The 10,852-nt window shown below is 64.7% G+C and overlaps 1 protein-coding gene across 3 annotated transcripts; it reads left to right on the forward strand.

The window, feature by feature from the left end:
- The first annotated feature begins 100 nt into the window (after nucleotides 1-100).
- On the forward strand, nucleotides 101-10,008 carry DENND6B (DENN domain containing 6B). 3 transcript variants are annotated; one of them, XM_055329018.1, is made up of 20 exons: nucleotides 101-337; nucleotides 3,669-3,707; nucleotides 3,782-3,824; nucleotides 4,409-4,521; nucleotides 4,866-4,946; nucleotides 5,561-5,666; nucleotides 5,785-5,864; nucleotides 5,947-6,009; nucleotides 6,291-6,346; nucleotides 6,867-6,989; nucleotides 7,064-7,159; nucleotides 7,260-7,354; nucleotides 7,486-7,551; nucleotides 7,694-7,758; nucleotides 7,855-7,944; nucleotides 8,018-8,071; nucleotides 8,367-8,476; nucleotides 8,580-8,682; nucleotides 8,772-8,849; nucleotides 8,930-10,008. In XM_055329018.1, the coding sequence occupies exons 1-20, from the start codon at nucleotides 173-175 to the stop codon at nucleotides 9,050-9,052; spliced, it is 1,749 nt and encodes a 582-aa protein (XP_055184993.1). In that variant the 5' UTR covers nucleotides 101-172; the 3' UTR covers nucleotides 9,053-10,008. The 3 variants fall into 3 exon arrangements, with proteins under 3 accessions (XP_055184993.1, XP_055184991.1, XP_055184992.1); XM_055329016.1 differs by having other exon boundaries at nucleotides 105-337; nucleotides 8,775-8,849; XM_055329017.1 differs by lacking the exon at nucleotides 5,947-6,009 and having other exon boundaries at nucleotides 105-337.
- The last annotated feature ends 844 nt before the right edge of the window (nucleotides 10,009-10,852 follow it).

Here is a 10,852-nt window from a genome sequence, read left to right on the forward strand (position 1 = left end):
GGCCGCCAGAGGCGCCGACACGGCGGTATGGCCCCTCTGGCCCGCAGCTGCCGCTCCACTGCTCCGCGGCGCGGTCCCTTCCGGCGCCAGGCGTCCGCCTCCGGGCTGTTCCCCCGGCAACGCCTCGGAACCGTTCCCCCGGCAACGCGCGGCGGGCGCAGTCCCAGCCGCCATGGACGCGCTGTCGGGCGCCGGGCCTCGCCGGGCTCGCGGCGGCCGCCTGGGCGCGGCGTCCCCCGGAGCGCGGGCTGCGGGAGCACCGTGGGCGCGCTTCTCGGCCTGGCTGGAGTGTGTGTGCGTGGTCACTTTCGACCTGGAGCTGGGCCAGGCGCTGGAGGTGAGCGGGCCGCGCGGGGCGGCGGCGGGGGGCGGGGGCAAGGGGGAGGGGGCGGCACGGCGGGGCGGGGGACGCGCCCAGCCCCCGCCCCCCGCATCCTGGGAGCAACCCTGGGACCGACCCCTCGGAAGCCCGGCGCCGGTCACTCCTCAAAGTGCTCTCCCCGAACAGAGGACGAAGGGTCCGATTGCCAGGACGTCCCCCGGGACCAGGAGAGCGGGCCCTGCCCTCGAGGTGCCCGGCGGGTCTCCGGCCTCCACCCTCCGTGTCGCGGGGTCACTCAGGGTGGGAGTCCGCTCGGGCGCGGTCACCCCCTTCCCCCCCCACCCCCCCGGCCAACGTTTGCGGCCGCGCGGGCTCCGCCCACACCTCCGCGTTCACCCGGCCTCACACGCAGGCTCGGGGCCCTTTCCAGCCCGCAGGCGTCCTGCTCACCAGCTGCACCCGCTCGGGGGCCTGGGGTGCCCCACTGCCTGCAGGCCCCCCACCCACCCTGGGCAGCCTCCCTTCCTCCCTGCGTCCCCGGGCCTGTCACAAGGTCGTTCATATGCCCCGAGGTCAGGACACAGACCGGGAAGCTGTGCGCCTCCAGGGGGGCCAGGGGCATGTGCTAAGGCTGTGCTGACTCCTGAGAGCCTGTGGGAGACCCCAGTCTTCCAAACAGAAAGGGCGGACGCTTGTCCAGGACTTTGGGGTCTGCCTGGCCTGCCCATCCCCACCAGGCGCCCATCCCCACCAGGCGGGCGTTACTGCTGCAGCCCCGTGGAGCGCCTGGAGGTGACAGATCTGCCTGGGGCTGCAGAGCCCACATCCTCACTGTTGCTCACATTCCTCGGAAAATCACTGAAGTTAAGAGCTTTTTCTGTGTCCTTAGGGCATTCTTAAGTACATTTTTCTAGAACTTTTAGAAAGCTGATTCTCAGCAAGTCCTGTTCAAGGCTCTGTGACTTTCTGAGCCTTTGGTGAGGGTGCACAGCTCTGGCTGGGGGTGTTGGGGACGTAGGGCCTCTCTGAATTGTGAGGTCTGTGTGGGAGTCTGGCCGTGAGCCTATCAGGCAGCACAGCCACACAGTCCTTATCAGGTTTGCCTCTTGCTTGGGGTCATTTCAGTCGAATTTTCTGGGTTTTGAGGAGCACCTGCTCAGTGCTCACCCATCTTGGACTGCCTGAGCAATGCAGACCTCGCAGCATCGTCCACGGTGCACGAATGTGGACGACAGACCCAGAGGCTGCCTTCCAGGAGCTGGTGATCCACAGACACTGGACAAATGCAGCTCAGAGGGAGGGGCCGGGCATGGCTGGTCTTGGAGGAGGAGGAGGAGAGAGGCAGGCGGGGGAGAAGGGGCTGCTTGACGTAAACTGTTCCTCAGAAAAGGCAGCAACAACGAAGGCCAGGAGCTCTCCACTCACTCATCCGCTAAATCCAGTAAAGCAGCCAGGCTTTGCCCTGTAGGAGCTCACATTCTGTGCTAGGGACACAGTGGTTTGGGACCCCCAGTGCGCATGGGATACAGGGAGGGGGTTCCAGGCTGATAGGTTCAGTGAAGCCTGCGGGTGAGGCAGGGCCTTGGGGGTAGGTGGGGGACGGGAACCTATGCATAAGCTGAGGAGGGGGCCTGGCTGCGCCTACCCAGCCACCCTGGGAAGCCTGTGGCATGAGCTCTGCCTGGAGGGCCCCAGAGCCCCCCTCCACTGTGGTGGTTGTGCCCTCCCAGGCCCCAGCTCCGGCACTGCACAGTCCCAGGACCCTTTATAATCGTGAACGTTATTGATGCCCCCAAAAAACTTTTTTTTTTTTTAATATTTTATTTACTCGGGATCCCTGGGTGGCGCAGCGGTTTAGTGCCTGCCTTTGGCCCAGGGCGCGATCCTGGAGACCCGGGATCGAATCCCACATCGGGCTCCCGGTGCATGGAGCCTGCTTCTCCCTCTGCCTGTGTCTCTGCCACTCTCTCTCTCTGTGTGTGTGACTATCATAAACAAATAGAAATTTAAAAAAAAAAAGATTTTATTTACTCCTGAGAGACCCAGAGAGAGGCAGAGACACAGGCAGAGGGAGAGGCAGGGTCCCTGCGGGGAGCCCGATGCAAGACTCGATCCCAGGACCCTGGGATCACGGCTTTAGCCTAAGGCAGACGCTGAACTGCTGAGCCACCAGGCGTCCCCCCAAGAAGCTTTTTGTACGGATATGTGTCAACGTTTACTGTACTAGAAGTTAAAGCTGAGAAAACACAATATTTATTGAGCTGACGTTAAAATAAAAGTAGTCTGTTAACGTAGAGATTTTCATGAAAACAGTCATATTTCCAAAACAAAATTTGGTGAGAAGAGTAAGAGGAGTAGTAGCCTTTAATGCTTTCACAATCAATTTTTTTTATTGAACAGTTTCACTTCAGCTTAAACCGAGCTCCTCCTCAGTGTTGAGTCTGGGGGGACAAGGCAAGTTGGAGCTCCTTGCATGCAAGCCCTGTCTCCTGGCCCCCCCATAGACTCTTAGCACTGTGCTCTCTGGAGAGCACAGGCCAGGGCAGCAAAGCCCAAGGCACACCAGCTCCCAGGAAGACACCTCAGAGGTACACTGCAGTGAGGGCTGTGGGGCCCCCTGCCTTTTGGGGGGATCCTGTAATGAAATCCACTCTGGCCCTGGGCCTGCGCATAGAGCTGCTGAGCCCGAGAGCGAGCCTCAGGCCGCTGCTGCTCCAGAGTGTGGCCTGCCTCCTACATCCCTAAGGGCCTCCTGCTGACGCTTCAGGGCTCAGGGTGCTCTCCTAGGGCTCTTGCTGGAGCGGGGGGTACAGGCCAGAAGCTTCAGGGTTCCTGACTAGCAGAGGTTGGGGTGAAAGCGCTCGAGATGCTGTCCACAGGCAGGGATGCCACTGTCTTCGGTGCCATCTGACTCAAGACCAGGAAATGGGGAAGCTGGGCATGCCCCATCTAGGGGAGCAAGCCCTGGGGAACTGTGCAGCCCGAGACCTTCTGGCTAAGTGGAAGGGTTCAGGAGGGGGAACAGAGGGGAGGTGGGACCTGCAGGCAGAGCCCTGGGGTCACTTGCTGTGGGAAAGAGGCAGGTGTGGGGGTTCTGAAAACCACCTCCGGAAGCGCTGGGGACGAGCCCTGGGTTGAGGGAGGCAGGGAGGTCTCAGCACAGTTGCACGAGGGGAGGGGTGCGAGAAGGGAGTTGGGGAGCTGGCCCACGTGTTGTAGCTGACAGGAGAGAAGGATGGAGGGGACTCGCGCTAAGAAGGGCCGGAGAAGCCGGAGAGGAGGCGGCGGCTGCCAGGGAAGCATTCCTGCAAGGCAGCAGGTGACCGGGTGCCCTGTGTCCCCACAGCTGGTATACCCCAGTGACTTCCGGCTCACGGACAAGGAGGTGGGTCCTGGCCCTCCTGGGAGCAGCCGTGGCCCTGACTTGAGCTGGCCCTCACCTGGTTTCCTGTGTTTCAGAAAAGCAGCATCTGCTACCTGTCCTTTCCCGACTCGCACTCAGGTAGCCGATCCCTGGGACGTTGGCTCTGGGGCTGGGGTGGGTGACACGCAGAAGGTGGGCACTGAGGCTGTCCAGGACCCCCCGTGGCCCAGGCGTGGATGTGACCACTGTCAGCATCACTGCCTGCCAGCGCCAACCCACTCCCTGCTCCCTGTAGACGTCCAGAGCTCCCGGCAGCAGCGCTGGTCAGATTACCCTGATTTGCAGGGTGTCTCTAGGCAGAGCGATGGGTGGGGTCTGGTTCCTACATCCCACCACAGTGGCCACCTGGCCTTTGCTCTTCTCCAGGACTTGGCCATCTGTGCAGGCCTGTTTTCCTGTCGCAGACCAGCCGACCAGGCCCCACACCAGGGCCTCCCAGTGTCCCCCAGGGACCCTGTGCACCATGCATGCAGCTGTCCCTGCTGCTGTTGGGGGCGGTGTTTAGGTTGAGACTGAGGTTAGGAATCAGGACACAGCCTTCCTGGCAGGCTGGGCTTTCTCTCTGGAGGCATTCGTGGCCTTGTCTGTGGTCCCCTCCCCACAAGCTGGCAGGAGAGTTTCCACCCTGATGTGGGCCGGGTGGGGGCTGCCTCCCTTTCCAGGCTGCCTCGGAGACACTCAGTTCAGCTTCCGCATTCGGCAGTGCGGCGGGCAGAGGAGCCCCTGGCATGCTGAGGACCGCCGCTACGACAGCGGGGCCCCTGTGTCGTTGCAAGTGAGTGCGGGCTGCCTCTCCCCAGAGGCCAGGGCTGGCCTGGTGCGAGCAACCACGAGGGTTCCCAAGTGCTGCAAGCCCCACCACGCCTGTAGGTCTGGCGCCCCAGCCTCCGTGGGGGTGAGGCAGCTGTTTTCACCACTGGGTGCTCCCAGGCCCCTTGAGCTGTGACCACAGTGCCTGCAGAGGTGCCCTCTGTAGAGGGGTCGGCCACCTTGTGAGCCAAGGACCCCCCAGCCTGACCCCCATGGCTGGAAAGAGCGGTCGCAGCCCTGGCCGCTGGTCTGGGTGGGCAGGAGGGAACGTGGGGAGTGAGCTCGGCCCGGCTGACGCTGTTTTTGCAGAGGGAGCCAGCACACTACTTCGGTTACGTGTACTTCAGGCAGGTGAAGGACAGTTCTGTGAAGAGGGGTTACTTCCAGAAGGTGAGCCACCTGGCTGCTCTGGGGTGGTGCTGCTGTGAGGCAGGGCTGGTGCCCACGTGTCCTGTAGCCCCCAGCCACTTGGCATGGGGCACAGCTCACTGCCTGGGCCACATAGGCCACCCCGCCTGGGCAGCAGGTGAGGGGTTGGAGAGCGGGTGCCTCCTGGGCCCTCTGGGGAACGGGCGCTGCTGCCTGCCTTGGCCGTCACGGCACCTGCAGCCCCCTGTGAGCTCCCGATGTCCCTGCTCCTTGCTGCTGACGGGAGTGGGGTCACGCTTTCCAGATTAGGACAACTTCCTTCTTGAACTCAGACACCATAAGCAAAAGCTGCTTGAGTCCCAGGGAGATCATCCCAGAAATCCTGGCCATGAGCATTTCCCTGTGAAGGCCTGGGGCCCGGCTGTGCTCTGAGGGCTCCCTGCCCCATCTGGGGCAGGCTTGGGGTATTCTGTCCACTGGCCCTGGGGTCCAGGATGGGCCATTCCCAGGGACGGCTGTCCTGTGGAGTTTGCGGGATGCCGCTCCCCGGGTAGACGCTGCATGGCCCGGCATCAGGGGCCCCGCAGAGCCTGCGTGGCTGGGAGGACCTCTCACCGGCCCTGCGGGTCCTGCAGTCCCTGGTGCTGGTGTCCCGCCTGCCCTTCGTCCGGCTGTTCCAGGCGCTGCTGAGCCTCATCGCCCCCGAGTATTTTGACAAGTTGGCCCCCTGCCTGGAAGCGGGTGAGTGGCTGCTGGGCGCTGCCAGACGGCACCATCTCCCCGGCTGAAGCTCTCGGCACCTCCGGCCAGCGGCTGCTGCTTGGGGCAGGTTCCCGACACTGGCCACCTGTGTCCACAGTGTGCAACGAGATAGACCAGTGGCCAGCGCCTGTGCCGGGGCAGACCCTGAACCTGCCGGTCATGGGAGTCGTCCTCCAGGTGAGGGCTGGCTGGGGAGGGAGGGCCCCAGGTCTATAGACATGCCTGCTCCCGTCTGGCAGCTACTCCCTCCGTCCCCCAGGTTCGAGTCCCATCCCGGATGGACAAGCCTGAGCACAGTCCTCCGAAGCAGTGTAGCCATGAGGTGGGGCCCTGCTTCTGGGCCAGTGGCCTCGCACCTGCCTCGACCCTCCCACCTGCCCAGGCGTCCCTGCCCCACTCGCTAGGGGCCCTGTGGGGGTGGCCAGACCCTCAGCAAAGCTAGCTGGGTGCCCCCCACCCTCTCCAGTGCTGTGGGGGTGCAGAGGTGTGCAGGGCAAGGGTGCAGTGCCCAGGGCTCCCCTGGGGTGAAAGGTGCTGCTCGGGGCTCCGGGGTGCCAGCTACCAGCCTTCCCCCGTCCTGATCCCATCCATCCCTCCTCCCAGAACCTGCTGCCCGCCCCGGTGGTCCTCACCAGCGTCCATGAACTGGACCTGTTCAGGTGAGCCCTGTAGGCTGCTGTCTGTTGCCTGAGTAGATGGTGAAGGGGACCCATGAGGTAAAGCCTGCACAGCGTGGGGCCCCCAGAGGGACTGCAGGCCCCAGAAGTGAACTCTGGGGCGGTTCCATGAGGGAGAATCGTGGAGAAGCCCGGGGCTCTGCTGCCACCTCCAAGAGGAAGTGGGCACTGTGGGGAGGAAGGTTCTAGAAGTCAGGAGGGAAGGATCCGCTGTGTTGGGAGCTCCTTGCTGCATGAGGCTGCTCTTCCCCAGGCACATCTGTGAGGGAGCCAGGCCTCGGAGACCCAGCTGCCCCGTGTTTCGGTGTGGGGGCTCAGGGCCAGGCCAAGGCAGGCCGCGGTCAGAGGGTGGGGTGGCCCTGGACACCCCTGAGCATCCTCAGATGTCCTCACGCGTCTTATCCAGGGCGGTGCCTGGTGTGAGCTGGGCCCACCTGGCCAGGGGTGCAGGTGGGCCAAGGGCTGGGAGCCGCCTTCCCTGACCGCCTCTGCGGGGCCCTAGGTGCTTCCAGCCCGTGCTGACCCACGTGCAGACTCTGTGGGAGCTCATGCTCCTCGGGGAGCCCCTGGTGGTCCTGGCACCCTCGCCTGCTGTGTCCTCAGAGATGGTGCTGGCCTTAATCAGGTAGGCAAGGCGGTGGGGGAGGGGGCTGTAGGAGCGATGGGGGCCGACCTCTCTGCTGACCACCCCGCCCTCAGCTGCCTGCAGCCCCTCAAGTTCTGCTGCGACTACCGCCCCTACTTCACCATCCATGACAGCGAGTTCAAGGAGTTCACCACCCGCACGCAGGCCCCGTAAGTGCCCTGTGTGTCCCCATCCTCCAGCTCCCCGTGCTCCACCTCCCTGGGCCTGCCTCTGCCCCTTCTCTCTCTCTCTCTCTTCTCCTCTCTCTAGACCAAACGTGGTCCTGGGAGTCACAAACCCTTTCTTTATCAAAACGCTCCAGCACTGGCCCCACATCCTCCGTGTGGGAGAGCCCAAGATGTCAGGTGAGGCTGGCCGGCCTCTGCCCAGGCAGTGGGGGAGGTGGGCCGGGGGCTCAGAGGCCCACTCGCGAGAGGCTCAGCCCAGGGTGGGTGTGGCTGCGACCCTGAGGCCTGGCATTGGGTGTGTTCCCCAGGGGATCTTCCCAAGCAGGTCAAGCTGAAAAAGCCCTCCAGGCTGAAGACCCTGGACACCAAGCCAGGTGTGTGCCCCTTGGGCTGCAGCCCCTCCTCTGCAGCGGGTGGGGTTCTCAGGGAACTGTGCTGCCCCGGGCTAGAGGTGGGAGCAGGTGGGGCAGGGCTCCAGGGGGCCTCCTGGACAGGCCTACTCTGCTCTCCTGCCAGGCCTTTACACCGCGTACTCGGCCCACCTCCACCGGGACAAGGCGCTGCTCAAACGTCTGCTCAAGGTACAGGCCGGGGGAGGCCTGGGGAGGGGTGGGGCGGTGAGCCTGCTCTGGGTGAAGGGGTGCATGTGGCGAGTTCAGCCCGTGCCCCTTGCTTAGGGGCTGCAGAAGAAGAGGCCATGGGACACACAGACAGCACTGCTGAGACGGCACCTGCTGGAGCTCACGCAGAGCTTCATCATCCCCCTGGTGAGGCCCGGGGCAGAGCGGGTGGGGGTACCAGGTCGTGGCCCCAGGCTCACTCCCAACCTCCCCTCCCCAGGAGCACTACATGGCCAGTCTCATGCCCCTGCAGAAGAGCATCACACCCTGGAAGGTCCGGGTCCCGGTGGCCATCTGGGGGAGGTCTGGGAGGGAGGAGGTCATCGAGCGTGTGGGAGGCGCCAGGGCTCTAGGCATCCGTCATAGGACAGAAAAATGGGGCCACGCATGAGGGCCTCTAGGCCCTTCTGTCTGGGAGGGGCCGTCCGGGGGTCTGTCCTGGGAGGGTGGGGGCTATGGGTCCTCAGGTGGCTGAGGAGTGTGGCAGGGGAGGGTCCTGGCCAGCTGATGGCCTAGGCCTGTGGGGCTGTGTCCCCCAGTAGCCTGCGCTTACCAGGCCCCTGTCTCAGACTCCTCCCCAGATCCGCCCCTTCCGCCAGGATGACTTCCTGCGCAGCCTGGAGCACGCGGGGCCCCAGCTCACCTGCATCCTCAAGGGCGACTGGCTGGGCCTGTACAGGTGTGTGGATGGCATTCGGGGTCCTGAGGCTCCTGCCACGGGCAGGGCAGGCCGCCCTGGCACACGGGGTCAGCCCATAGCTCCCGCATCTTGCCACCCGCAGGCGGTTTTTCAAGTCCCCACACTTCGACGGCTGGTACCGGCAGCGGTACAAGGAGATGGCCCACAAGCTGGAGGCTTTGCACCTCGAGGCCATCTGTGAGGCGGTAAGGGGGTGCCGGGGCTGGGGGAGGAAAGGGGGACCCAGGGGATGGTGAGGGCCCCATGGTGATGGATAGCTGTGTCATGTTCCCAGCAGAACATCGAGGCCTGGATGAAGGACAAGTCTGAGGTGGAGGTCGTGGACCTGGTCCTGAAACTTCGGGAGAAGCTGGTGAGCTGTCTCCTGGCCCTGTGGAGCCTCCACTGGCCTGTGTGCAGGTCACCTGCCCCTGACCACTGCTGCCCCTGCAGGTACAGGCACAAGGCCACCAGCTCCCAGTGAAGGAGGCAACGCTCCGGCGGGCACAGCTGTACATCGAGACGGTCATCGGCTCTTTGCCCAAGGACCTGCAGGCTGTCCTGTGTCCTCCCTAGGACAGGGCCAAGCGGCCGGGGCCGGGGGCCTGGGTCTGACCACGCTTCCTTCTCCTCTGATGTGGCCCCAGCCAAGCACAAGCTCCCCAAGCCAAGCTCTCTGCTGCTGCTCCCTCGCCTTGGCGCCCTGTCAGCACCCCTGGTGTTCCAGCAGTAAAAGGTGGCATTTGGAACCGCAGCCTGGCCCTTGACTATGGGCAGACCCCATGCTGGCCAGAGCCTCGCCTCCCCCTGGGTCCCACCTGCCCTCTGTAGGGCCTGGGGGCCATGAGGCGGGGCTGGCTGTGAGCCCTCGTTGCTCTGGGCACAGGGCCACCCGTCCCCCTACGGTGCCCACCTGCCCAAGCCCCGGCGCCCTGGGCCTTGTATTTGATGTGTTCTTGGGCCTACCAGGCTGTCTAGCCCCAGAGACGCGGCGGCAGCTGCTAGGTGGACCCCCCTGCTCCGTAGCTGCCACCGACCTGCAGGGGGGAGGACGGGCCCTTCACTGTGGTCCTGGGCTGGGGAGGGGCACTGCCCTGTAGTTGATCTGGAGGCTGCCGGGAGGGTCTGGGCCGGCGTCCTGGTCCCGCTCTTGGAGCCCCGACCGCTGCCGCGTCCTGTTGGGCAGGTGCTCCAGCTGTCTCCCTCACTGCCACGTGCAACCAACGGGTGTTGGACCCTAGACTTACTGGGTGCCCTCAGCTGGAGCCGGGGCAGCAGGCTTGCTGCAGGGAGCGGAAGGGCCCTCAGGGGTGCGGACCTGCCCCATGCGCTGCTGTGGAGCGCTGGCCCCACAGTACCCGTCGCGGCTTAGCATAGGACGACGACGTTGGCCGGCGGCGGGAGGGAGGGCTGGCGGGCACGAGGTGTGGACGCGGCACTGTGAGTCCACAGGTGAGTCCCCCGACCTCCAGCCCTCGGCTCAGCTCACCTGAGGCCCAGGTGGGGCTTGGCCACCGCCCTGAGCGGGGCCCAATGGCGAGTGGACGCAGCGGGCATGGTGGGCGCAGGCCGGAGGCACCGCCCCTTCTCCCCCGAAGGCCTGCAGATCGGGGACTCAGAGCTACGCTGTCTGTGCCGCCTGGGCAGAGCCGCCTGATGACCGTGGCTGCTGCTCTCAGAAACACCACTGTGGACTTGCCCGGCCCTGCCCGTGGCCCGGGACAGCCTGTGACCATGGCCAGCCAGTCTGTGGGTGGCTGAGCCCATGTGAGGTGGCCTCCAAGGACGTGGCCGCTAAACAGAGTAGAGCCCGGCCGAAGCAGTGGGTTCATCTTTGCAGAAGAAACAGGCTGAAGCTCTGGGAGTGGGAGCCCCACGCTGGCCTCAGGTGCCGCTCTGGGCAGCCCGCCCTGCTGGCTGGTGTGGACGCGCAGCCTCCTCGCCCAGGGTGCAGTCTCCAAGGGGGTCTGCAAAGGTGCCAGCACCTTCCTTGTGACTGGCCGGCTCCCTCGTGTGCCAGCCTCGGCCTCCTGAGGGCCAGGGCTGCAAGGGAGCCTGGGAAGTTGACCCGGGCCCCCCTCACAACTGTGACCCCAACGGTGAGGGCTGTGCTCCAGACATCCCCCTGGCTGTGCTGGTCACACTGCACACCCACCAGGTGGTCTGCCGTCGTGCGTGTGCCGAAGGGCTGGAGGACACAGGCTGCAGGGAGGAGGGGCTGCAGGGCGGCCTCGGAGCCCCTAGGGACCTTAGCCACCATCGCTCCAGGGTGGCCCAACCAGGTCCCCCCAATTCCCCGAGTCCTCCCTTGGGGCTTTGAGGGATGCAGCCGAGGCCCCCGTCTGTGCCTCACAGCAGTTCATCCTAGTGACCACT

The sequence above is a fragment of the Nyctereutes procyonoides genome, unplaced genomic scaffold (genome assembly GCF_905146905.1).
Source record: "Nyctereutes procyonoides isolate TBG_1078 unplaced genomic scaffold, NYPRO_anot_genome, whole genome shotgun sequence".
Lineage (NCBI taxonomy): Eukaryota > Metazoa > Chordata > Mammalia > Carnivora > Canidae > Nyctereutes > Nyctereutes procyonoides.

Excerpts from the sequence above, each read along its gene's own strand:
- DENND6B (XM_055329018.1), top strand. The coding sequence starts at position 173 with ATGGACGCGCTGTCGGGCGCCGGGCCTCGCCGGGCTCGCGGCGGCCGC. Across the intron at positions 338-3,668 it reads AGCTGGGCCAGGCGCTGGAG|CTGGTATACCCCAGTGACTT; the intron begins GTGAGCGGGCCG and ends GTGTCCCCACAG. Across the intron at positions 6,347-6,866 it reads CATGAACTGGACCTGTTCAG|GTGCTTCCAGCCCGTGCTGA; the intron begins GTGAGCCCTGTA and ends GCGGGGCCCTAG.